The 24,792-nt window shown below is 48.7% G+C and overlaps 2 protein-coding genes and 1 pseudogene across 6 annotated transcripts; 2 read left to right on the plus strand and 1 right to left on the minus strand.

Moving 5' to 3' along the window:
• The first annotated feature begins 518 nt into the window (after positions 1 to 518).
• Positions 519 to 1,274, plus strand: LOC308577975 (barrier-to-autointegration factor pseudogene; annotated as a pseudogene). Its single transcript has one exon. The product of its transcript is annotated as a barrier-to-autointegration factor pseudogene (transcript).
• A 4,159-nt stretch (positions 1,275 to 5,433) lies between these two features.
• Positions 5,434 to 7,629, minus strand: LOC308578348 (anaphase-promoting complex subunit CDC26-like). The gene is made up of 2 exons (XM_081178615.1): positions 7,383 to 7,629; positions 5,434 to 5,865 (listed from the first exon to the last, which is right to left on the minus strand). Exons 1-2 carry the CDS (start codon positions 7,461 to 7,463, stop codon positions 5,719 to 5,721), a joined length of 228 nt encoding a protein of 75 aa, XP_081034741.1. The 5' UTR covers positions 7,464 to 7,629; the 3' UTR covers positions 5,434 to 5,718.
• Positions 7,630 to 7,757: 128 nt separating this feature from the next.
• LOC308577944 (U4/U6 small nuclear ribonucleoprotein Prp4-like) lies at positions 7,758 to 23,319 on the plus strand. 4 transcript variants are annotated; one of them, XM_081178282.1, is made up of 14 exons: positions 7,758 to 7,835; positions 9,236 to 9,413; positions 14,490 to 14,676; positions 14,779 to 14,866; positions 15,056 to 15,135; positions 15,363 to 15,456; positions 15,902 to 15,996; positions 16,463 to 16,521; positions 17,373 to 17,496; positions 19,662 to 19,751; positions 20,349 to 20,471; positions 21,658 to 21,765; positions 22,171 to 22,289; positions 22,706 to 23,319. In XM_081178282.1, the coding sequence occupies exons 1-14, from the start codon at positions 7,812 to 7,814 to the stop codon at positions 22,897 to 22,899; spliced, it is 1,563 nt and encodes a 520-aa protein (XP_081034408.1). In that variant the 5' UTR covers positions 7,758 to 7,811; the 3' UTR covers positions 22,900 to 23,319. The 4 variants fall into 4 exon arrangements, with proteins under 4 accessions (XP_081034408.1, XP_081034407.1, XP_081034410.1 ...); XM_081178281.1 differs by having other exon boundaries at positions 7,788 to 7,844; XM_081178283.1 differs by lacking the exon at positions 7,758 to 7,835 and adding an exon at positions 7,962 to 8,043.
• Positions 23,320 to 24,792: the final 1,473 nt, after the last annotated feature.

Genomic DNA, 24,792 nt, shown 5'->3' on the forward strand with positions numbered 1-24,792 from the left:
CAGGGAACTGACATCGGAGCTAGAGGCGGAGGGAAGGCTCTTAAATGATGCTGGAGAAGGGCCCAGCAGGGAGAGATGCAGCTCCGCAGATGGGGAAGCAAATCAGCGCAACACCAGGGATATAGAGGGGCTGATGGGGGAATCGGCGAGAGGGCTCCAGGACTCTTCACCGGACACCAGCGGGGAGAGCACGGGTCCTCCGCTACCCACGCCCACCCTGCACAGAAGACTTCCGCGCAGAGAGAGTAGGAGGAGACTGGGTGTCAAACAACTTTTATGTTGGAAAAGATTTAAGAAACGCCCACTGACGGATTCTGCTAGCGACTGAGGCAGCCACGAATTGAAGGGCTATGCAGACAGAAAAGTTTAACAAGGCAACATAACCAGGAGAGGCAGCAACTTACGCATGAGCAACCCCATACCCATTACAGCTGAGAACCCCTTTTCTGCTCCCAGAGCAGTTTATCAATCCCTCTTCACAGGGAACTCTGGGAATTGTAGCTCTGTGAAGAGACTAGTGGGTCTTCTAACAACTCTCAGCACCCTTTGATGGGAGCAGTGGTTGAGGCGAGAGAGCAGGCAGAGCTGCAGGCAACATGACCACCAGTCAGAAGCATCAGGACTTCATGGCTGAGCCCATGGGGGACAAGTCTCTTGGTACTTTAGCTGGCATTGGAGATGTACTTGGCAGGAAGCTGGAAGACAAAGGCTTTGACAAGGCGTACGTGGTTCTGGGACAGTTCTTAGTGCTGAAGGACCTCTTCCGCGAGTGGCTGAAGGACACATGCGGTGCCAACGCCAAGCAATCCAGAGACTGTTATGGCTGCCTGAAGGAATGGTGTGATGCTTTCTTGTGATTGTTGGCCAAAGCCTGGTGGATGCTGTGAGGGCTTTTGTAGTTGAATAGAGATTGTTTCTCCCCATCTCTCTCAGCACCTACTTCTTATAAACCTTCCAACATCTACACAAGCTGCTGAGGGCTATTGCTCCCAACACTGGGGCAGGGTGGGGGGAAGCCACGGCTGCCTTTTAATGTAACTGAATCTTTTTTCCTCCAGGGAGAGGATTGAGAAACATCAAATGTTCTAAACATCAAGTAGGTCGTTGTTTTTTACGTGGCTTTAATAGCACCCCCCCCCTCACTGTTAGGCCACCCAACTCCAGAACCAGACCTGCCTGCTAACAATAATGGAAGTTCCCCTACTACCTTTGTTTGAGCTCCAGTTAGACTGAGATTTACCCGTCAATTCTGAAGACAAAAGATGTTATTAGGATTATTACAGTGGTGCCCCGCAAGACGAATGCCTCGCAAGACGAAAAACTCGCTAGACGAAAGGGTTTTGCGGTTTTTGAGCTGCTTCGCAAGACGAATTTCTCTATGGGCTTGCTTCACAAGACGAAAACGTATTGCAAGTTTGTTTCCTTTTTCTTAAAACCGTTAATACCCAGGGTGCATTGCTTGAAGAGGTGCAGTTGCGACTTGACTTCGAGGAGCAACTCATAGCACGTGGTGTGGTAGTATTTTTTGAAGTTTTTGAAGACTTTGCTGCTTTTTGAAGCTTTCCCAAAACTTCTTTTGCAGCCATTTGGTAAGTTAAACTTTTAAAACTTTTTTGGGGGGTTTTGGATTTTGGGTTGGGGTGTTTGGAAATCAAGGACTTGGTGTTGGGGAGGGGTTTGTAAGAATCTGGAAGCTTGTGTGTTTTTTTCCTGCATTTTTTGTGACCATTGGGCCACTCTGCTGGTTTTTTTTTTAAAAAAAACTGGGTTTGAATTTCTGTGTGGTGGGTGGCTGGGGGAACAGTTGAGGAGGGGTTTGCAATAATTTGGAAGCTTGTGTGGTTTTTTCTGCATTTTTATGATTTTCTGTGACCATTGGGCCACTCTGCTGTGTTTTTTTTAAAAAAAATTCTGGGTTTGAATTTCTGTGTGGTGGGTGGCTGGAGGAACAGTTGGGGAGGGGTTTGCAACAGTTGGGGAGGGCCTGGGGGAACAGTTGGGGAGGGGGTTGCAACAGTTGGGGAGGGGGTTGCAACAGTTGGGGAGGGGGTTGCAACAGTTGGGGAGGGGCTGGGGGAACAGTTGAGGTTTTTGAAGACTTTGGTGATTTTTGAAGCTTTTCCAAAACTTCTTTTGCAGCCAATCGGTAAGTTAAAGTTTTAAAACTTGGGGGGGGGGGTTGGATTTTGGGTTGGGGTGTTTGGAATTCAAGGACCTGGTTCTGGGTTTGAATTTCTGTGTGGTGGGTGGCTGGGTGCTTTTGAATTTTTTGGAATTGAAGCACTGATTTATTTATTTTTGGGGGTTTGCGAAGGTAGGAGCTGTGCTGCCATGGGACCCAAGAAGACTGCTGCTGCAGAGGCCGGCGAGGGGAAGAAGGCGAAGGTTACGCTGGAAATGAAGAAGGAGATCATCCGGAAGCACGGCGGTGGAATGCGTGTGACAGACCTCGCCAGGGAGTACGGGAGGAATCCATCGACCATCGGGACCATCCTGAAGGTGAGGGAGAAGATCCTTGCGACTGATGCAGCCAAGGGAGTCACCAGGATCGTGAAGAACCGCCCAGCTGTTCTGGAGGAGGTGGAGAAGTTGCTGCTCATCTGGTTAGAAGAGAAGCAGCGTGTAGGGGACACAGTGACTGAGGCCGTCATTTGTGAGAAGGCCAAGGCCTTGCACGCAGACCTCGTCCGGGAACAGCCAGGAACCTCAGGCGAGCCAGAAGTCTTCAAGGCAAGCAGAGGCTGGTTTGACCGGTTCAAGACAAGATCTGGAATCCACAGCGTGGTCAGGCATGGAGAGGCTGCAAGTTCTGATGTTTCTGCGGCTGAAGACTTTGCAGCGGAGTTCCTGGAGGTTGTGACGACGGAGGGCTACGTTCCACAGCAGGTCTTCAACTGTGACGAGACCGGGCTGTTTTGGAAGAGGATGCCCAAAAGGACTTTCATCACACAGGAGGAGGCCACGTTGCCTGGCCACAAGCCCATGAAGGACCGTCTGACCCTGCTCTTCTGTGCCAACGCAAGCAGCGACCTGAAGATCAAGCCCCTGCTGGTGTACCACTCGGAGAACCCACGGGCCTTCAAGAAACACAAGGTCGACAAGGAGCAGCTGAGTGTCATGTGGCGATCCAACAGTAAGGCTTGGGTCACACGTGTGCTGTTTGTGGACTGGGTCAATCTTGCTTTTGGCCCTGCTGTCAAACAGTACCTGCTGGACAACGACCTGCTGCTGAAGGCTTTGCTTCTGATGGACAATGCTCCTGCTCATCCTAAAGGCCTTGAGGAGGACTTGTTGGAGGAGTTCAGCTTCATCAGCATCATGTTCCTGCCGCCTAACACCACGCCACTGCTCCAGCTGATGGATCAGCAGGTCATCGCCAATTTCAAAAAACTCTACACCAAGGAGCTTTTCAGGCGATGCTTCGAGGTGACTGATTGCACCACCATCACCCTGCGGGAATTCTGGAAGGACCACTTTGACATCGTCACCTGCTTGAAGATGATCACCACGGCCTGGAATGGGATCAGCCAGAGAAATTTGAATTGCGCTTGGCGCAGCCTGTGGCCGGACTGCGTGGCACCAAGTGACTCTGATGCACCAGAGTCAACAGTGGTGCAGGACATTGTTGCCTTGGGGAGGACCATGGGCCCTGGAGGTCACAGAGGAGGACATCAGCGAGCTGGTGGAGGAGCACGACCACGAGCTGACCACCCAGGAGCTGGTCGAACTGCAGGCAGAGGCTGCGCAGGAGCAGGCCTCGCTGGAAGAGGAGGAAGCAACTGAGGAATGGCCGTCCTCCAAAGAACTGAGGGACATTTGCCTGAAGTGGAAGGATGTGCAGGCTTTTGCACAGCGGCACCACCCTGACAAGCACGTGGCACATGACCTCGCGAACACTTTTGATACGAGGGTCATGTCGCCTTTCAGGGAGGTGCTGAAAAGGCGGATGAAGCAGCAGACCATGGGCAGGTTCTTCAGCAAGAAGCAAAGAGTGGAAGAGGAACCTTCTTCGAGTGGTCCCCCAGAGTCTTAGAAAATGTACTGTACACTTTGTTGATTTTTAAATGTTTTTCTGTCATGTTTAGAAACTTACTTGTTCCTTCAATTTTTGAAATGCTCTTTACAGTATGTGTGACTTTAAAGAGCACTTAATAAACTCTTGTTGTACCAAATTTGGCTTTGTTTGGACTTTTTTTGACCATAGGAACGCATTAATTGAATTTCAATGCATTCCTATGGGAGTTCGTGCTTCGCAAGACGAAAAATTCGCTAGACGAAAAAACTCGCGGAACGAATTAATTTCGTCTTGCGAGGCACCACTGTATTTTTGTGAGTTCTCTCCAGTATTTGATCCCCGCTATAATTTTTATGCTACTCAGTTTATTGGCAAGAACCAAAAATCAGCTGTGTTAACTAAAACGACTCCTCTCAGCACCCTTAACAAACGGCAGCTCCCAGAATTCTTTGCAGAAAACCATTACCAGCTAACGCTTGTTCTAATCAGTAAACCCAAATAAAGTAATGGACCCAAGTTAGTCTCGTTCATTAATTTCAGTGTATCTACTCTGAGTAGGACTAGCATTGGCTACAGCCCATTGCTTATGAATGGATCACACAGAATTCAAGCACAAAAGGCAGGAGCAGATGTTTTATTGCAACCCATGGACTTGTAAGGCAGCCTCTTGTGGCATACTGTTTTGCAGGAAGATTAATTTGTCAGTATGCAGCAGCTTTAGACAGAATGCCTTCTTCCCAAGACAAAAGGGGAGGGGGAATCCTCAAACACTAAGTAACATCTCCTGCACCTTTGGAGCATCTCTGTAACAAGTAGATCTTGGTACCTTGTTTCACCCCGAAAATAAAACCATATTGATCATAACCGTGGTCAACTCATCTTCGTGTGAGAAAGATGAGGAATATAGTGTGGTTGCCCCCCAAATCCATTTTGCTTCGAAGTCAGACTTTTCGTCCACTTAACTCAGTACAGTCCACTCTAAAGTAGGCGAAATTCTGCCACTGTCCACCAGACAATGGTGAACTCCTAATTCCTATCAACCTCAGCCACCCTATTTCAGTGGTCAGGGAGGATGAGAGCTATGATTCAGCACTGTCTGGAGGGCCACAGCTTCCGCACTCCTTGTCTACTCCAGGGATACAGGCAGCAAATGGTCATTTCCCAGGCTGGCAACTCAGAAGCATTTTTAACTGGTGATGTCAGCAGTTCAGCCTGGGACCTTCTGCATATCCAGTCTCTGCTCTTCCACTAATAATCTAGGGCCTCTCAGTTGTAAATAAACCCACTCTACAACCACCTCAAAGTAAAAAGTAAAAAATGCTCAATTTCACTTCTGTTGCTGCACCCATCAGCAAGGCTCAAGGTCTCTTTCACAAGTAAAAATGTCCATCTATGTTTATACAATGAAGCATGCAAAGTTAAAAACAAATATTTTATTAAGCACAGCAGCCTAGCAAGGTTGCACAAAAGAAACCATCAAGTAAGGAAGATCCCATCTTTGTAGGGAAAGCAAGACTTGCTCTGCTTGGAGGAGGAACTCCATTTAAAACCTAGAGGAGAGCAGCTCAGTCTCTTCTGCTATTTCTAAACAGAGTTTGTTGGGCTCTTGAAACAAATTCCTGCTTTCTTCCAAAGCTCACAGGTACCAGGCACTCCCACTGTCCACCCTTTGGGCTCTAGAACTCAAAGTTCCCAAACTGAGATTAACAATTGTTTGGTTTGGGCTGGGGTTTGTAGCCAATCCGGTCATGTATCATCTGCTCCCGGCTCTTATGATCAGTGCTGAGTCCCAGCGCACACTCAGCATCGCTGGCTCCCACCATGTCCACCTCCTCGCGCTTCCTACGACTCTGTGGAAACATAATTAAAGCATAATTAAAGAAAACTTCTCCAGGACAATCACATATGTACCTCCTCCGCCCATGCCATGACATGTTTTCTTTTTCAAATATAGCTGTAATGAATCTGATTCTTTGCTTTCAGATTTAAGACATTGCAAGCTGTCAAAAAATTCTGCCACAGAAAGGGGCCAAACACCTTTACTCGTGAGTGCAGGGGGCTAACATGGAGGCAACCTCAAGCATAATTTGGCATTTAGATCTGCTACTGTGTACGCACAAACACACCTTCTTGCACAGGAATACAAATAGCCATTTTATACCAAATTGGACCATTGTTTCATCTTGTTCAGTATTGTCTACTCTAACTAACAACAATATTGCAGGATTTCAGGCAGGGAGTCTCCCAGCCCTACCTGGGAGACTGAACTTGGGAGCTTCTGCATGCAAAGGAAATGCTTTACAGCTGAGCTTATGGTCATGGAACAAAACACAGGAAGCTGCCTTTTACAGAGTCAGACCATTGGATCCACTTAGCTCAGTATTGTCCACCCTGTTTGGCAGCACTTCTCCACGGTTTCAGGCAGGAAGCCTCTTCCAAACTTACTTGGGGATACTCACAATTGAACCTGGGACCTTCTCAATGCAAAGAAAACCCTTTGACACTGAGCTGCGACCTTTTCCCCAGCCAACAACCTTTTATTAAAACAAGCAAATGGCAGCCCTGAGGAGCCAGTGTTCTTTCTCCGTACTGTGCATAATTTTATAAGCTTGTTTGTGCATGTTCCACCCAAGTAAGAACAGTGGGGGGGGGGACTGCGCCCAACTCCAGCGGGTGGCTCTACCTCACCGCCTGTTTACTATACTCGGTACCCTCCTGAGTGGGAGAGAGAAGACCGGGCCTTGCAGCTCAATAACAAACAGGATGGCTACTCCCCTTGTGAGGAGAAACAGGTTTTTAAAAAAGAAAAGAGAAAGCAAGGCCAAGAGAATCTCTAAGCATGTGCAGAGTGCGCAAACAACAACACCAACACCGAAGAAAGGTGGGCAAGGAGCGCCTTGCCGTCCCGCAACCAACCAACCAACCAACCACTCACCCCAGTGGCATAGCGTGGGGGGTGCAAGGGGGGCAGGCCGCACCGGGCGCAACATCTGGGGGGGGCGCGCTCGCTGCCTCCGGAGTCGCCGAAGAGCCTCGGGCGCAGGCTGTAGCGGAGCCGCATGTCTCGCGGAACCGACGAGCTGTGCGCGCGCCCGGGCTGAAGGCGCCCGGCAGGCAGCGGCTCTCAGTGCTCGCCGCGGAGGACGCGCCAGGCAGCCCCTCCTCACAGCCCCGCCTCCGCCGGTGCTGCTGCCGCTGCTGGACCGTTGCATTTTCCTCGCCTCTCTGCCCCCCTCCTCCTCCGGGCAAGCGGCGTCGTTTGGGCAGCAGCGCCAGCAGCAACTCGCAGGTTAGGGGTTAGGGGGGCGCAAATTACGTGCCTTGCCCCGGGTGCTGACAACTCACGCTACGCCGCTGACTCACCCACCTCGAGTTCCTTGCGGGCGCCGTCGAACTCCTCGATGTCGTCCAGCTTCAACTCAAGCCGCGTCGGTTTCCGCCGCAGCATCTTGCAAGCAGACCTTTCCCCACACTGCGGCTCTCTCGCACGTGCGCAGCAGCTCCCCGCTCTTTTCTTCACCTGCACCTCTAGTTCAGACGCCGACGCCAGAGGCTCGATCCCACCACGCCCCACGTCGCCAGCCAGCAACCCGGAAGCTCTCGCTCCGCATAACCATGGAGCTCCAGGGAAGCTAGAGCGGCCCACTCTCCGGGATGGAATGGAAAGGCATCATTGGCTGTGGCGCTCTGCAAGGGCGGGGGAAGCCGCTGTGCCGGAAGTGTTTGTGGGGAGCCCGTTGCGTGTGATTCCCCCACTACAGAGCCCCGGTCTGAGAGCAGGGGTCGGGAAAGCGCCATGGCTGCGTCGCGGATCGCCGCGGTGAATAAGGCAGGGGGTTTGAAACTGGGATAGAATGTGGTTTCTTTGTTTAAAAAACGTGTATCTTTTCATAGAAATGATAAAATGAAAAATCTGTTTGAAAGACACCAGTGCCTACTTATTTACTGCAGTGACTAACGTAACCTCACGTCGGTAGTAAAAGTTTTTAGAGCGTAACGGATTGTATCCAACTAAAGCTCAATTCAAGGTTGGACTCATTTGAATTAATGAATATGACTCGCTTGCGGCTGTTAATTTCAGTGGCTCTCCTCTTTCAGTTGAGCTGAGTTGGGTGCAACTCAACGCTTCAGCTTCTGCCACAAAAGGCAAAATGTTATGCTTTAAGAGTTCTAATATTTCTGCTGCATTAAAACAACAAGGCATTCTTTGCCACCTTAAAGACTAACAAACGTTGTTGTTTCAAAACCACCTATTAGAGTGGACTTGTAGTCCATGAAAGTTTATGCCAGAATAAATATATATATATATATGTTAGGATTGTATCCAGTGCTATCTCTACACGGAGCAGACCCACTGAAATGAATAAACATAACCAATTCAAGCCCATTAGTTTTATTGGGCCTACTCAGAGCAAGACATGGATTTCCTTTGCTTTTAAAGTACAGTGGTACCTTGGGTTAAGAACTTAATTCGTTCTGGAGGTCCGTTCTTAACCTGAAACTGTTCTTAACCTGAGGTACCACTTTAGCTAATAGGGCCTCCTGCTCCCGCCGTGTGATTTCTGTTCTCACCCTGAAGCAAAGTTCTTAACCCGAGGTACTAGGTCTGGGTTAGCGGAGTCTGTAACCTGAAGCGTCTGTAACCTGAAGCGTCTGTAACCTGAGGTACCACTGTACCATGATACTCATGGACTAACAGGACTGTTCCTGTGGAATATTTTATGTTAGTCACTGTAATAAATATATTACCAAACAGTATAATCCTTAACAATGTCAACTCACAAGAAAGTCCTATTGAGTTCAGTAGTGCTGACTCCCACAGAGGTGGGCTTAGGGTTTTAGCCTTAATGATTAACAGTATGCTGGGATTCAAAACAAAATTGTCTCATGTACTGTTTGATGGGGTGGGGGCTGTCAGATGTGCGCAGATGTCATGAGTCAGGAGTATAGGGGGAGGGGAGCTGGTTACTGCCTTTTGGCTCCATTCCTCTCCAGCCTCCTCTTCTGCCTCAGTCTGGACTGCTCTCTGCCCCATGTCTCTTCCTGCTCACTAAAGCCTGTTGCCTCTTCTCCCTCTGACCATGCATCGCTGCCCCCCTGGCTCTGAGCCTTCTTCCCCAGTTCTCTGCATCAAGCCAGCCCATGACAGCAGGTGGGGGAAAATCCAAATTTGCTCTCTTCCTTCTCCATGTAGGCTACTGCTGAGTTTCCTTCTTGCAGGGTTCAAAAACAAAGGCTTCAGATCAAGGGGATGCTCCTCCAGCCAAGAAAGCCCCAATTTTCTATGGGAGCTTAGAGGAGAAAGAGCAAGAGCGTCTCCTCAAAGGGGAGTCTGGGTTGATGGGCAAGGATGCAGTCAAAGCAGCTATTGAGGCTGGCAACATCAATATCACCAGTGGTAAGAGATGGTAGTGAGCTGACTGGGAGATGGAAGGAAAAGGATGGAGGGAAGAACTGCTTAGTGGGGCTGATAATTTGTTTAGAATGCTTGCAAGCAGGCCATTTTCAGCAAATGCTCTCAGAGAAGTTCTCAGTTCAATACTAAAATTACAATTAAATCAGGAAGTCCTTTAAAACAAATCACACTAAAGCATTACACAGCATAATGAGATTAAACGAGATGCTGACATAAAACCACATGCAAACAAAGAAGACATTCACTTGGTGCTGACAGAATGCCACAACTAAGAAGCCTGTGTCATTGTCCACCATACTTCCAAGGGTGGTAGGACCTAGAATATATCTTAATGTTTGGGTGGGTTCATGTGGGAACAGGTAATCTTTCAACTAGCCTGGCCCCAACCCATTTGGGGCTTTGTAGGTCAAAATCTGCACTTTGGCTTGAGCTTGGCAATGAACTTTAATCCAGTGTATCTCTTTAGGACAGGCAAAATAGGTTCCATATGACCAGTCCCATTTATTTGCTTTAACTGTAGTTTCCAAGCAATCTTCAAAGGCAGCCCCAAGTACAGTGCGTTATAGTAATCAGCCCATGGATAAATGTGACCAGGCTATCTTTATCCCAGGGATGCTATCAGTTATACATACAGTGGTACCTCCAGTTACAAACCTAACCCGTTCCAGAGGTCCGTTCGTAACCGGAAACCGCTCGTAACATGAAGTGCGCTTCCGCTAATGGCACCTCCCGCTGCTGCCGCACCACCGGAGCGTGGTTTCTGCTCGCATCCCGGGACAAAGTTCACAATGAGGGGCATCTACTTTCGGGTTAGTGGAGCGCGTAACCCGAAGAATTTGTAAGGGGGACGGTTCGCAACATGAGGTACCACTGTAGTTCTTTACAGGAGAAAGCAAGCAAGAGACAAATCCCTGCCCTGAGGTCTTTATAATTTAAATCTAGATAGGGGTAGCAAAAAGCAAAACACTAGATGAGAAGGAGTGTCACAGGTGGCAGCAGATCAATGTGGGTAGGTTTCGTTTCAGGGGAACAAATGCTTGTTGGCTAGCTCCTGCGCATCTGCAGATCCTATTTGTTCCCTCTGGATATAAAAATGTGTACTTCCAGTGGCCATAAGAGATTGTGCTCTCTTACCCCCCCCCCCAGCAAAACATTAATTACATTTTGCCTTTGTATGAATGTTGATTTTAAGCCATTTGGGGAGCCAGTTTTGGCTGAAAAGAGGGATAATAATAATAATAAATTTTATTTATATCCCACCCTCCCCAGCCGAAGCCGGTCTCAGGGCGGCTAACAACAATCAAATAATCAGTCAAATAGTCACACAATCTAAAAATATTTCATTATGAAAATTAATTAAATCGAATTGATGGCAACCAATTAAGCAAAATTCTGTGCAGGTTGCCAGAGGAGGGAGTCAGGCTGTGCCCTGACCAAAGGCCTGGCGGAACAACTCTGTCTTGCAGGCCCTGCGGAAAGATGTCAGGTCCCGCAGGGCCCTAGTCTCTTGGGACAGAGCGTTCCACCAGTTTGGAGCCGCAGCCGAGAAGGCCCTGGCTCTAGTTGAGGCCAGCCTAACCTCTCTGAGGCCTGGGACCTTGAGGATGTTATTATTTGCAGACCGTAGGTTTCTCTGTGGGGCATACCAGGAGAGGCGGTCCCGTAGGTACGAGGGTCCTAGGCCGTATAGGGCTTTAAAGGTTAAAACCAGCACCTTAAACCTGATCCTGTACTCCACCGGGAGCCAGTGCAGCTGGTATAGTACCGGATGAATGTGCTCTCGCAGCGAAGACCCCATAAGGAGTCTCGCCGCGGCATTCTGCACCCGCTGGAGTTTCTGGGTCAGTCTCAAGGGCAGCCCCACGTAGAGCGAGTTACAATAATCCAGTCTGGAGGTGACCGTCGCATGGATCACAGTGGCTAGGTCAGGACGAGAGAGATAAGGTGCCAACTGCTTAGCTTGGCGGAGATGAAAAAATGCCGCCTTTGTTATAGCTGTAATCTGCGCCTCCATAGAGAGGGAGGTATCGAAGATTACACCCAAACTCTTAACGGACGGTGCTGGCACTAATTGCACCCCCGCAAGAGATGGGAGTTGCCCCCTCGATCCCATATCGTCCCGCCCCAGCCAGAGGACCTCTGTCTTCGAAGGATTTAACTTCAACCGGCTCCCACGTAACCATCCAGCCACAGCTTCCAGACATCTGGTCAGTGTGTCTGGGGCCGAGTCAGGATGGCCATCCATCAACAGATAGAGTTGGGTGTCATCAGCATACTGATGGCAACCCAGCCCAAAACTCCGGACAAGCTGGGCGAGGGGGCGCATAAAGATGTTAAAAAGCATCGGGGAGAGAATTGCACCCTGAGGCACTCCACACACCAAGGAGTGGCGTGATGACAATTCCCCCCCAAGCGCCACCCTCTGTCCCCGACCAGAGAGAAACGAGCGCAGCCATTGAAGGACTGTGCCCTGGATCCCCACGTCGGCAAGGCGGTGGTCCAGGAGTTCGTGATCGACCATGTCAAAGGCTGCTGACAGATCTAGAAGAATCAGCAGCCCCGACCTGCCTCGATCCAGCTGCCTGTGGAGATCATCTGTTAGGACGACCAGAGCCGTCTCGGTCCCATGACCAGCCCGGAAGCCGGACTGGAATGGATCCAGAGCAGATGTTTCATCCAGAAACCTACCAAGCTGTTCAGCAACCGCTCTCTCAATCACCTTACCCAGGAATGGAAGATTCGAGACTGGGCGGTAATTGGATAGATCTGAGGGATCTAATGATGTTTTCTTTAAGAGCGGACGCACCACCGCCTCCTTCAGTTCCCCTGGGAATAATTTGTTCCCCTGGGACAAATTGATGATATCCCCCAGGGGGCCCCGCACCTCGTCTGGACACGCTCTAATCAGCCATGACGGGCACGGGTCAAGAGGACAGGTGGTGGGCTTTCCAGCTTGGAGGAATCTGTCCACATCGGCTGGAGATATCCGGTCAAAGTGGTCCAATACTGGACCCGAGCACAGTCGAGGGGCCTCCAGTTCCTTTATTGTATCCAAATTGGCAGGGAGGTCATGGCGGAGCAACAGGACCTTCTCCGCAAAAAAGCTCGCAAATGCCTCACAGCTGTGTGTCAGATTGTTATTTAAATTTGGCTGTCCTTCAAGGGACGTTAAGAGACCGAATTATACTAAATAATTGCGCCGGGCGAGAGCTAGCGGATGCAATGGAGGCCGAGAAGTAAGACTTCTTAGCGGCCTTCACTGCCATCTCATAGGTTTTCATAAAAACCCTATAAGATGTTCTTGAGGCTCTGTCACGGGCACCCCGCCATACTCGCTCTAGCCGTCTGAGGTCCCGCTTCATTTTCCGAAGCTCCTCGGTAAACCAGGGAGCCCGGTTTCTGCGGGGTCGCAGAGGGCGCTTAGGTGTGATCTCATTGATGGCTGCCAGGAGCTGGGTATTCCAGCCCTCAACAAGCTCAGTCAATGAGTCGCCGGGGGAGCAAGGTCCCGCAAGGCTTGACGGAATCTATCCGGGTCCATCAGCCTCTGCGGGCGAGCCCAAATCGGCTCGCCACCTAAGCAGGGTGGGGGTGGAAAGTCAATCCTGGCTTTCAGAGCATAGTGATCAGACCATGGCACCTTCATCGAAGGAGACATGATCACATCTATACCGGCGCCAAAGATCAAATCCAGCGTGTGGCCTGCTTGATGTGTGGGGCCCGAAACAAACTGGGAGAGCCCTACTGTCGCCATGGAAGACACCAGGTCCAGAGCCAGTGAGGAGGGAGTGGCATCAGCATGGAAGTTGAAGTCTCCCAATACCAATAGGTTAGGGAACTCCAAGGCCCAGCCGGCCACCGCCTCCAGCAGGCCTGACAGGGTGGCTGCTGGTGCGTTAGGTAGCCGGTACACCAGCCAGACAGCCAAGCTCTCCTCGGAGCCCCACACTAGACCAACACATTCAATGCCGGGGATCGATGGCGGTGGTAGAGCCCTGAAAGAACAATCTTCCCGGATTAATACTGCCACCCCTCCCCCGCGGCCCACAGTCCGTGACTGGTGGAGGACGGAGAAACCCGGGGGTGCAATCTCTCGTAAGGTAACAGTTACCCCTTCGCGCACCCAGGTCTCCGTCACACAAGCCAGGTCGACTCCCTGCGAGGTAAAGAAATCTCGCAGGGTAGTGGTTTTGTTGCCTATAGACCTGGCATTGCACAACACCAGTGAAGGAGGTGAGTAATCCTTGCTCACCCTACCCTTGTCTCTCGGGATGGGGCGCAGATTGGAAGGGGTACGAGCATATCCGTATCTCGATCCCCTTCGCCTATAACATCTGCCCCCACCGCCATACCTCCCTCGCCCCTCCACGGTAGCAATCCCAAGCCTCATACTAACCTCCATTTACAAAATAGAAAACAAAACAACCAAAACAATTATGCCCAAACAAAACCAGTCCCCACCCCACTCAAATGTCCAACCCCAAAACCAAAACAAGACGGAACAAACAAAAATACATAGATAAAAACCACCATTCACGGTGGTACAACAAAGTAAACAATAAAAACACCTTTAAAACAACTTAAAATATATATAAACATCTTTAACATTTGCTGCAGATAATGAAATAATATAATATTATAAAAAACAACAACCCCCATTTAAGGTGCTGCAAATTAAAAGCAATTAAAACATTTAAAACTATTTTGTCCATTGCTGCCGGTAGCTGCTCAGTCCTCTAAACTGTAATGGTAGTGCAGGCCCCGCCCCCTAGGCCAGATGGAGTTGGCAGGAGAGGGAGCGGTCTTCCCAGCACTCACACAAGCAGCAACAGCAGCCGTCAAAGTCTTAAGCCACAGGCCTCACTGATAACATAAGCTTTGACCTGGACACTCAAGGAGCAGAGAGAGGTGACACAGCATATACCACATATTGTTGCTCTTTGAATGTGGCTTCATTGGAATGAAGCAAACTTTTGAAGTGAGGGTCAAGTGTTGAGGCTTTGTAGGGTCCTGTTGGGGTTGTATTTCCTATAACCTTTGGCTTTCTACTATGATCAGGTGAAGTTTTTGACTTGGAAGAGCACATCAGCGAGCGCCAGGCAGAGGTCCTGGCAGAGTTTGAGCGCCGGAAGCGTGCCAGGCAAATCAATGTTTCCACAGATGACTCTGAGGTCAAGGCCTGCTTACGAGCCCTCGGGAAGCCCATCACACTTTTTGGAGAGGGCCCTGCAGAAAGGAGGGAGAGGTGAGAGAGGATGAAATTGACTTGCTCTCACTTCCTTTTCCAGTTCATTGATGTGACTCATATAAACAAAGGCAAGTTAATCTTCACTTTATTTCTCAACAGGCTACGTAACATTCTGTCTGTGGTTGGCACAGACGCATTGAAGAAGACCCAAAAAGAAGATGAGAAGTCCAAGAAATCAAAAGAGGAGGTAATAAATTTTAAAGTGTGTTATGAGTGACAGCAGCTCTGGGGTTTCAAATGGGAGTCTTCACAAACCCTGGGAGCTCACACTTTCCCACTGAGCTCCGACCTTTCCCCTTAGCTATAAATGTGTGCCCACTATAGTACCCAAGTCTCACAAGAGATACCCACCCCTTTAATGTTTCATTTCTCTTAGTATCAGCAAACCTGGTACCACGAAGGACCAAATACCTTGAAGACGGCCAGACTGTGGATCGCCAACTACTCCCTCCCTCGGTAAGGGGCTGGGATTGAGAAATGCTAACGCAAACATTGATGAGGCCTTGTATATCTATTGTCCCTAACTAGAGTGGTGGTGATGGTTGAGAAATGGGGGATTTCAAACCCACCTCAAAAGACAGATGGCACGTGGCAGAAGAATTGTCACCATTACAACTTGTAGGCCTCTGCAAGGGTTGAATATGGGCAAGACCTGGTTGCATTAATTTTTGTTCCCTTCACAGGGCAATGAATCGATTGGAGGAAGCCCGGCTGCTCAAGGAGGTCCCTGAGGCCACACGGACTTCCCAGAAACAGGAGCTGCACAAATCTCTAAGGGTAAGTGGGACCCATCTCTGCTATGACTTAAAAGTTCTGGGCACTGGGCTGCTGCAGCCCAGAAGGCCCCCGAGATGCTGAGGTTCAAATGAGCTTGCAGAAGGCTTCTGTGCCTCTGCTCCTCCTCAGCATAATTCAATGGTAGATCAAATGCTTTGCATGTGGATGATCCCAGGTTGACTCCCTGGCATCTCCATCTCCTGGACAAGGAAAGATCTCTGCTGGTTGCTTGGAATTCAGCTGCCAGTTCAGAGCACATAACATTGCACTAAATGGGTCCCACAATTCAGCTCAGTAGGAAACACTACTGGGGGTGAGGTGGGGGAGCAGCCTGGGCAGGAAACGTCATCTCTTTTCTTTACCATCTCAGCGCCATCTCATTTTATTGAGCCCTTCATTTCCTCTGGTGGCAAAATATTATCTTTTTTTGTTGTTTTTCTTTCAGTCTTTGAATAATTTCTGCAGCCAAATTGGAGACGACCGCCCTATCTCCTATTGCAACTTCAGCCCCAACTCCAAGCTCCTGGCTACAGCTTGCTGGTAAACTTTGTTCTGCTTTTCATTATGTCCCTCCCAATCCTGCTAAGTTCTCCTATAGTGCACAGGAGAGGCTGCCTGAGCTGTTGGGAGCAGTCATAAAATCATAAAATTGTAGAGCTGGAAAGGATCCCGAAAGTCATCTTGTCCAACGCCCTGTAATTAGCAAGTTCTGGAAGGCTATTGTGGGAGTAGTTTTTAGAATGTGATAGTTCTGTGGGTGCATTTTATCATTTTGTTGAAGGTTGTTTTTAGACTTGCTATCTTCTGTTTTGTTTTTAGACTTGTTATCTTGCAACTGAATTTTGCTTGGTTTTTATATGTGTTTGGTTTTTTTTTTACTCTCTTAGCTTCCTTGATTGCTTTTGTTTGATTGGTTTTGTTTGTAAAACAGAAAGACAAGGGATAGAAAACATTTTAAGATAAAATAAAATGCCAGTCAGTTTTCCTTCTGCCTTTTCTCTCCCAGGAGTGGCCTCTGTAAACTGTGGTCAGTGCCGGATTGTAATCTCATCTGCACTTTGCGAGGTATAGTATCTGACTCCCACCGCACCCATTGCCAAAGCAGCCTGCTTTTCTCTTATCTTCCCTCAAATGACTGGAGCAATTACAGTATATGGCTGATTAGGAGCATAAGGCTACATGGGTGGGAGGCTATGAATTTTGAGAGTGGTGCTGTGCAAACTTCTTCCTTTATTTGTTTGTCCCCCTTGGGCTTGGGTGAGATGGCATTCCTTTCTGGAAGACAGCCTTGACTCTAATAATCAGTGTTGGGAGTCATATCCTATAGGTCCACTGCTTAGCTGCTGACTAATTCAGAGCATGGGAACGTCAGACCCGTGGGCCACATGTGGCCCTCACAGCCTCTCTGGCCCTTGGGGCTCTCTTCAAACTGCACCAACCCTGCTTGGCACCCTCCTTTAGTGTTTTTACTTGGGTGGAATGTGGCCTTGAATTCTGATCAGGCCTGGAAGGAGACTAGAAATGGGAGTGTGAAGGCAGGTAGCCTACTATACAAAGGGAAAAGCTGCATTTGTTGCTCCACCTTCTTTTGCTTTTGGCCCCTCCCACTATTGGCATGCAGCAGAAGACACTCAAGAAGGGCGTGAAGCAGGGAGAGTGAAGTGTGTGGCCTGAGGGGAAAGAGTGAATTAGTGTGGGGAGAGTGCCAAGGACCAAAGTGGAAGGCCTTGAGAGCCACATTTGGCTTACAGGGCCAAGGTTCCCCACCCCGGCTTTAGCACAAAAACTAAATTTGGAGTGATTCCCAGTCAAAGAGTCTCTTCGGAGCAATAGGAAGAGGCCCAGACTCAGACAGAGGAAGCAAGCTTAAAATTGGCTGGCTCTCAAACTGTCTGTCTGTCTCGTCTGTTCCCAAGGGCACAACACCAACGTTGGAGCCATTGTCTTTCACCCAAAGGCAACCATCTTCCTGGACAAGAAGGACGTCAACCTGGCTTCATGCGCAGCAGATGGCTCTGTCAAACTCTGGAGTCTTGAAAGGTACGCCTGGGCCCAGGAAAATCAGTTGCCTTCCCTTCCTTATTTTATTGGCTGCTGCGGGTGGTAGAGAAAAATATTAAAGAATGGCTTCCTGCTTAACCTCCTTCTGCAACAAACAAAACACTAACACAAGTGATTGAGGCAGGGGCATGACCACACCATACTTTTAAAGCACATGGCTCCCCCCAAAGAATCCTGGGAGCTGTAGTTTGTTACAAGTGCTGGGAATTATAGTCCTGTGAGGGTGAACTATAGTTCCCAGAGTTATTTTGCTGTGGGTGCTTTTGGGGGCCTGATCCAGCAGTGCTCCTCTCTCCTTATAATGAGGCTTCTTTTCTGTGTTACTGTTTCTAAACCTTTATAGAGACACGAGTTTGCTTGGCTTATTGGTTGTGCCCCCTGGCCCAAACTGTGAGGTGGGGGGTTCCCACTTCTCCCCCATGTCATACTTGTCTTACTTTTTACACCTCTTGTCTTGCTATGTCCCCAGATAGGCTGCATTTGTTCCAACAGTCAAGGCACTGTGACTCTTGGGGAAGGCAGTTGATTCTGTCAGTGCGTTATCCAAGGAAACAGAGAGAGAGCAGATTCTTTAATTGGGCCTCAGGGAAGAGGTTTATTTCTGTCAGATACTGTTGCTGTGGGCCGAAGCATCAGTGGTGGTAAATTCGCACTCCTTCTCTCAGTCTTGGGTGCCTGTGAGGTCATAGAATCATAGAATCATAGAATTGTCAAGTTGGAAGGGACCACAAGGGTCATTGAATCCAACCCCCTGCAATGCAGGAATCTTTTGCTCAAACTCATATTTAGTGATAGATTTTTTCCCACCTGTTGAACTCGAGACCCTCTTATGCAACAGTAAGGGACCTGTGGCCCATGGGCCTGACTGGGCCTGGCAGGGAACCTGATATGGCCCATGGGGCCATTTTTGCCAAGCCACACCTGCCCCACCCCTGACATCTTGTATAACATGGGGCAGGTAAAGACACGGCCGCAAAAGGAACAAGTAGAAGAGCTTTAAAACATGTTGTTCTGGGGCCATTCTGTGGCTTGTTATATTGATGTCAAATTCAAACCCCACTGGGCTAGGCTTCCTTCTGGAGTTCCCTGAGTTCCTTCACCTTTTGTTTAAGAAAGTCAGGGTTGCGTGTACAGGACTGGATCATTCCAGCAACAAGGGGGCTCAATCAAACTGAAGAGAGCAGCTACAGTAAGTGGAGCTGGTCTAGTAGCTCTTATACTTGAGGAAGTATTAGGACTTCCTCCTGCCAATGAGGTTACTGGTTCACTATCCAGTTGCTTTCTTTTGGAACACAGGGTTGTAGACCCATTGAAATGCATGGACATGCATTAATTTCACTGGGTCTACTCTGAAATGAACTGAATTGAATACAACCCCATAGGAAGCTGCTTTATAGCAAGCCAGACTAATTGCCTCTCAAGGCCACTGTTGTCTGCTCTAACAGGCAGTGGCTCTCCACAGTTTCAGGTGGGAGGATTTCCCAGCCGTACTTGGAGACACCAGGGATTGAATCTGGGATTCTTTTGCCTGCAGAGTGTGTCTACCACTGAGCCACAACTGCTCTGCTTGGGCAGGCAGGGTTTTCCCTTCTGTTTCGAATGCCCTTTGATTACTTTAATATTTGTACTTTGCAGCCCTGGGAACAATGGGGAGTAGCCTACATGAAGCATCCCAAGCTGCCTGTGTATTTTTGCAGCCAGTCAGAGACAGCATTGTTTGTTTACTTGTGAACTAGTTTTGCAAAGCCCCGTCACAACATATTTTAGGCTTGAAAGGCAGCAAGCAGTGTACAAATCTTATACAGTAGTATACTATGACTAAGCTGTTAATAAAGTCATTGGATAAAGCCAAGCTAGTCTGTGAATCTTTCAATAACAACTGAAACATTTTTCTCTTCTGGGCACCCTTCAGGGGGGTCACTTACCAGTGGTGGGTGGAGTAACTACTGTAAATTTTACCTTCACACAGCAGATTAGTTTCTGTACACACCCCCCCCCCCTCTGTCCTCCAGCCAGCCAGCTGGATCCACCCATCGCACCTTTCCCTTTCTCCTATTCTGTATTGCTCCCTCTTTATTTTAGTCTCTCTTATGGGACAGTCAGCATCATCAAGAATTTGCCGTGAGATGTTGTGTTTCTTTCAGTGATGAACCAGTGGCTGACATCGAGGGACACACAGCGAGAGTAGCCCGGGTGGCATGGCATCCCTCTGGCAGGTTTCTGGGCACCACCTGGTAAGTCAGAGGAGGGGGTGCTGCCCAAAGGGCCACACATGGCACCTGGTCTAATTTCTTGTGGGTAGCAAGGAGGTGAATAAATAGGGAAATGATGTGATGGAGAAAGAGGAAGAGCAGAGAGCAGCAGAAAGAAAAGGAAGAAAAGAGAGTTCCTTCCATTGTTAGTAGTCTCACCACCACTGGCAATGCCACCACCATGGGTTACCTTCGAAATAATTCTGCCCTCGATAGAAAAACAGTTGTTGTCATCCCCTTGTGATATGTTACTTCTTTCCACTCAGCCCAGCACTCATTACACAAGACTGGAAAGTGAGAGGTCAGAATGGGAGGAAGCTGCAGTTGAAGATCCCAATACTGAGCAGAGAATTGAATTATGTGTCCTAAATGCTACACATATCCCTGTATCAGTTGGCTGATCGTCTAAGTTTGTGGGGGCCAGGGGCAGATTAGATTAATTCCATGGTCTTAGCTTGTAGTGGAGATCAGGATAGACAATCCAGCCACCTGCTTGAACTTCGGGGGGGGGGGGACCTGTTGGGGCCTTGTGAGATATTCACTTGAGTCTTTGTCTCTTCTCCACCTCCCCCCCTGCAGCTATGACCACTCTTGGCGCCTGTGGGACCTGGAGGCTCAGGAGGAAATCTTGCACCAGGAGGGGCACAGCAAAGGAGTTTACGACATCACCTTCCATGTTGACGGCTCCCTTTCTGCCACTGGGTAAATCTACATGCATGTGCAAGTCCTAACCCTCCCTGGGGGTGTCACTGAGCAAGTATCAGCCAGTCAGTAATGATGCTCATTCTTGCTAGTTCTAAAATGCCAGAAAAGAGAGAGAACTGGTTGGGATTCTACCTTCAGAAGATCCCACTCAAGTCTTCACTCCTGGAGCTAAAAAGTCACAGGGTGGAAATTCTAATGAGGGAGGGGCCATAGCTTCGATAAGAGCGTCTGCTCTGCGTGGAGAAAGTCACAGCTTCAATCCCCAATGGTTATCTTCCTATCTATAATCCTGGAGAGCAGCTGCCAGTCAGTGTAGACACTACTGAATTAGATGGACCAATGTTCTGACTCATTTCTAGGAAACTTCCTTTGTTCCTAATAGCTTGACTGTATTCCTGAGTTTATACTGCTCATTAAAATAAAAGTTTCAACTTTTTAGGGCAATATTAAGATTTGCCCCATCATTGTTCTTAATTTGCAAATTCTGATCTGGGCAGCTCTTGCTTTAGCTTGTTTGTAATTGAGTCGATCCTTCATTGTCATGTAACTATGCTTTGGAACTCCCTGCCTATTGACATTAAGCAAGCTATATAGTTGTAGGCACCTGCTGAATCCTTTTTTTTTTTTTTTTGGCTTGAAAAGCCTACCCAAGTGCATAATTTAGTTACTTTGTTTTTAAAGTTCTACTTATTTTTATGCGTGTTTATAATGCCAATGGCTTTTAGGTATATTTGCTTTTTAATTGTTCTGTAGATTTTAGCTATGTTTCACGTTCAGTTTTTGTACTCCTCTTAGATAACTTTTTGATTTAAGTGCATAATAAATATTCTAAATCTATGCAAACAAAGTGTGCTAATTAGACTTTCCTACATGTGATTTGCCAGGTAGGTCAGATCTGGGTCCTGCTTGCAAAACCTTGGAACTGCAGACAGGAGGTGGTAGTAACATGGGAGGCAATCCGAGCTGCATTGCAGAAAGGCTTTGCTCCAATTTAACAACTGTGGTTCGCAGAAGCTCCTTTGGCTCCTGTTTAGTGATGTTAAGAGGCATCCAGCCTAGGTGACAACTAAAGAGGAAAGAAGATCCAAAGATGGCTTTAAGTGATGCCTCTTATTCAGAGTGGAAGCATGGGAAGGGGGTTGTGTGAGAAAGAGATTGTTTGACGTTTTTCTCTTCCTTTCAGTGGCCTTGATGCATTTGGCCGCGTGTGGGATCTGCGCACAGGGCGTTGTATCATGTTTTTGGAGGGTCATCTCAAGGAGATCTATGGGATCAACTTTTCCCCTAACGGGTAAGAACCAATTTGCCTTCCCCTCTTGGGGTGCAGGTCTTAATATTGACACACAGACAACTAACTTCTGCTTGGAGTAGATTAATTGAAATTAATGGAACTAATTTGGTCTGCATGCACACTATACATTCAAAGCACATTTCCCACCCCAAATCACCCTGGGAATTTTAGTTTCCCCCTCACAGAGCTTATAATTCCCTATGCCCTTAGTAAACTACAGTTCCCAGGATTCTTTGGCAGAAGCCGTGTGCTTTAAATGTATGATGGGTACATAGCCTTCCCCCCTCCTCCAATATATTTTATTAAAGCTTTTTCATAATCATGTAGGATTATGAATAGGGCTGAAACTGGGAACAACCCCCTTGCACGCAAACCCGAATTCCTCCTCTTCCGTACTTCTCATAGGTACCACATTGCCACTGAAAGCGGCGACAACACCTGTAAAGTGTGGGATCTCCGCCAGAGAAAGTGCATCTACACCATCCCTGCCCATCAGAACCTGGTGACCAGAGTGAAGTTTGAACGTAAGTCTCTGTAGCTGCTAATGCCTTTTCCCAGAAACTGAGGATATATAATGGGTTGAAAAGTACCTTGTCTGTGGTTTCCATGTGCAACATAGATTCCCAAGACTTGGATATATACCGCTCCCCACCCTCCCCAAATACACTGGCTCTTGAGAATAGCCTGTATGCTCTGTCACTCACCCTCCCTCTTCCTGCATCCCCCGTTCCCTGCTTATGGTTGGCTTTTGGGTAAGGTTTTGGGGAAACTGGTAGCACTCTGGAAGTTGTTGGACTCCCATCAGCCCCAGCCAGCATAGCTAATGGTCATGGACGATGGGAGTTGTAGTTCCTCACCCCTGCTGTAAGTGGTAAATCTCTATATTACCTCCTTAGTCCTCCTCCCCACTTCCTGTTATTTTTCTCTTTCCGCCACCCAGCAAATCATGGCAACTTCCTGCTTACTGGATCTTACGACAACACAGCCAAGGTCTGGACGCACCCAGGCTCATCCCCGCTGAAAACCTTGGCAGGACACGAGGGCAAAGTCATGGGCTTGGACATCTCCCTGGACGGGCAGCTGATCGCCACATGCTCTTATGACAGGACTTTCAAGCTTTGGATGGCAGAGTAGGCGGAAGGAGCATTTCTGCCGGATTGGCCCTGCCCAGCTCCCGCAGCCAAGGAAGGCAGCCTGCTGTGACTCCCTGGGCCTCCGCTGCAGATCAGGGCATGGTTTGATGCACTTCTGGGATACTGCCTCCTCCTAACACATGCACACACCCTCTGGTCAGGCCAAGCTGAGTTTGAGAATGCCTTTCCTATTGCATTTTGCTTTAGTTGTGTACTCTCCTCTCCCTTCCCTGTGGAATTGGCTTGCATTGATCCAGCACTACCAACCTTTAGGAATACCCAGGGTGCTAACAGAGATGGTAGGGTGGGTTGTTCTGGTTGTTATTTTGGAGTGGGGTCACAGCTTCTTCTCACTCGGACAGAGACTTTTCTTGAAAAACGACACCCTAACATTAAAGCAGAGTGGCTGCTTGAAAATGGTGACGCCTGTGTGGGTTGCGTTTTTGACACATTTCTTGAGCCAAACAGCCTCTGGTGATGGGGTGCCTCCCCTGCCCCACCCATCAGTGCTCAGCTTTCCTATTATCACTCCTGCATTCATAGAATCATAAAGTTGGTAGGGACCTTAAGGATCATTAGCCCAGGAATGGTGAAACCACAGGCCCCCTAAGCCAGATGTGGCCCTCCAGGCTTCCCTGCCTGGCCCTCAGGACTCTCCCCTGGCCACAACCCTCCACAAACCATGTTTCACATCCTCCCTGAGAGTTTTTGCCTGGCAGGAATGCGTTCTTTCACTCTGATAATACTTCTTGCTTGCCTAGATGAAGGATATGGAAGGGCGTGTGTGGATATGGAAACTGGCCTGCTGCACAGAGGTAACATTTACATTAGCTGCCCTACTCATTTTTGCCTCACCCCACCTACCACTGGCATGTGGAGCTCAGAAGGTTGCCCAGAATAATTTATATGAAGCCGTGGACAGAGATAATCTGGGGGTTGGAGCTGGGTGTTCATCAGTATGAGGATACCCAGCTCTACCTCTCATATAAATCAGAACCAGTGAAGGCGGTGAACGTCCTGTGTGGGTGTCTGGAGACAATTGGGCGATGGATGGCAGTCAATATATTGAGGTGGAATCCCGACAAGACAGAAGTATTGGGGGACGGAGGAGGGCCGGTGTGGGAAATTCCCTGGTCCTGAATGGAGTAACTGTGCCTCTGAAGGACCAGGTCACAATCTGAGGGTCATTTTAGATGCACAGCTGTCCATGGAGATGCAGGTCAATTTTGTATCCAGAGCAGTTGTCTACTAGTTCCATTTGGTACACCAGCTGCAACCCTACCTTCCTATGCACTGTCTTGCCAGAGTGGTACATGTTCTGGTTATCTCCCACTTGCACTACTGCCACATGATGTTCATGGAGCTAACTTTGAAGGTGACTTGGAAACCACAACTAATCCAGAATGTGGCAGCTACACTGGTGACTGGGAGCAGCCGCTGCGACCATATAACACGGGTTCCGGAGGATCTGCACTGGCTCCCAGTACGTTTCTGAGCACAATTCAAAGTGTGGGTGTTGACCTGTAAAGCCCTAAATGGCCTCAACCCAGTACACTTGAAGGAGCATCTCCACCCCCGTCGTTTAGCCTGGACACAGGATCCGGCTCTGAGAACCTTCTCTGCAAGAAGTGAGGTTACAGGGAACCAGGCAGAGGGCCTTCTCGGTAACGGCACCCTCCCTGGGAACGCCCTCCTGTCATATGCCAAAACATTTGAAGGCAGTCCTGTATAGGGAAGCTTTTTAATGTTTGATGTTTGATTATGCTTTTTCTTATTTCTCGGGAACAACCCAGAGGGGCTAAGGCAACTCATTCAGATGAGTGGGGTACAAATATAATAATAACAACTACAGTTGTTGTTGTTGTTGGAAGAAGAAGCTTAAACAAGAGGGCAA

This window comes from Podarcis bocagei, assembly GCF_964188305.1.
Source record: "Podarcis bocagei genome assembly, chromosome: W".
NCBI classification, from domain to species: domain Eukaryota; kingdom Metazoa; phylum Chordata; class Lepidosauria; order Squamata; family Lacertidae; genus Podarcis; species Podarcis bocagei.

Coding starts and splice junctions, on each gene's coding strand:
- LOC308578348 (XM_081178615.1), bottom strand. CDS start 7,463: ATGCTGCGGCGGAAACCGACGCGGCTTGAGTTGAAGCTGGACGACATC. Junction 5,866..7,382: donor GCGCCCGCAAGGAACTCGAG/GTGGGTGAGTCA, acceptor ATGTTTCCACAG/AGTCGTAGGAAGCGCGAGGA.
- LOC308577944 (XM_081178281.1), top strand. CDS start 7,812: ATGGCTGCGTCGCGGATCGCCGCGGTGAATAAG. Junction 7,845..9,235: donor GGATCGCCGCGGTGAATAAG/GCAGGGGGTTTG, acceptor TCCTTCTTGCAG/GGTTCAAAAACAAAGGCTTC. Junction 15,136..15,362: donor GCCAACTACTCCCTCCCTCG/GTAAGGGGCTGG, acceptor TTCCCTTCACAG/GGCAATGAATCGATTGGAGG.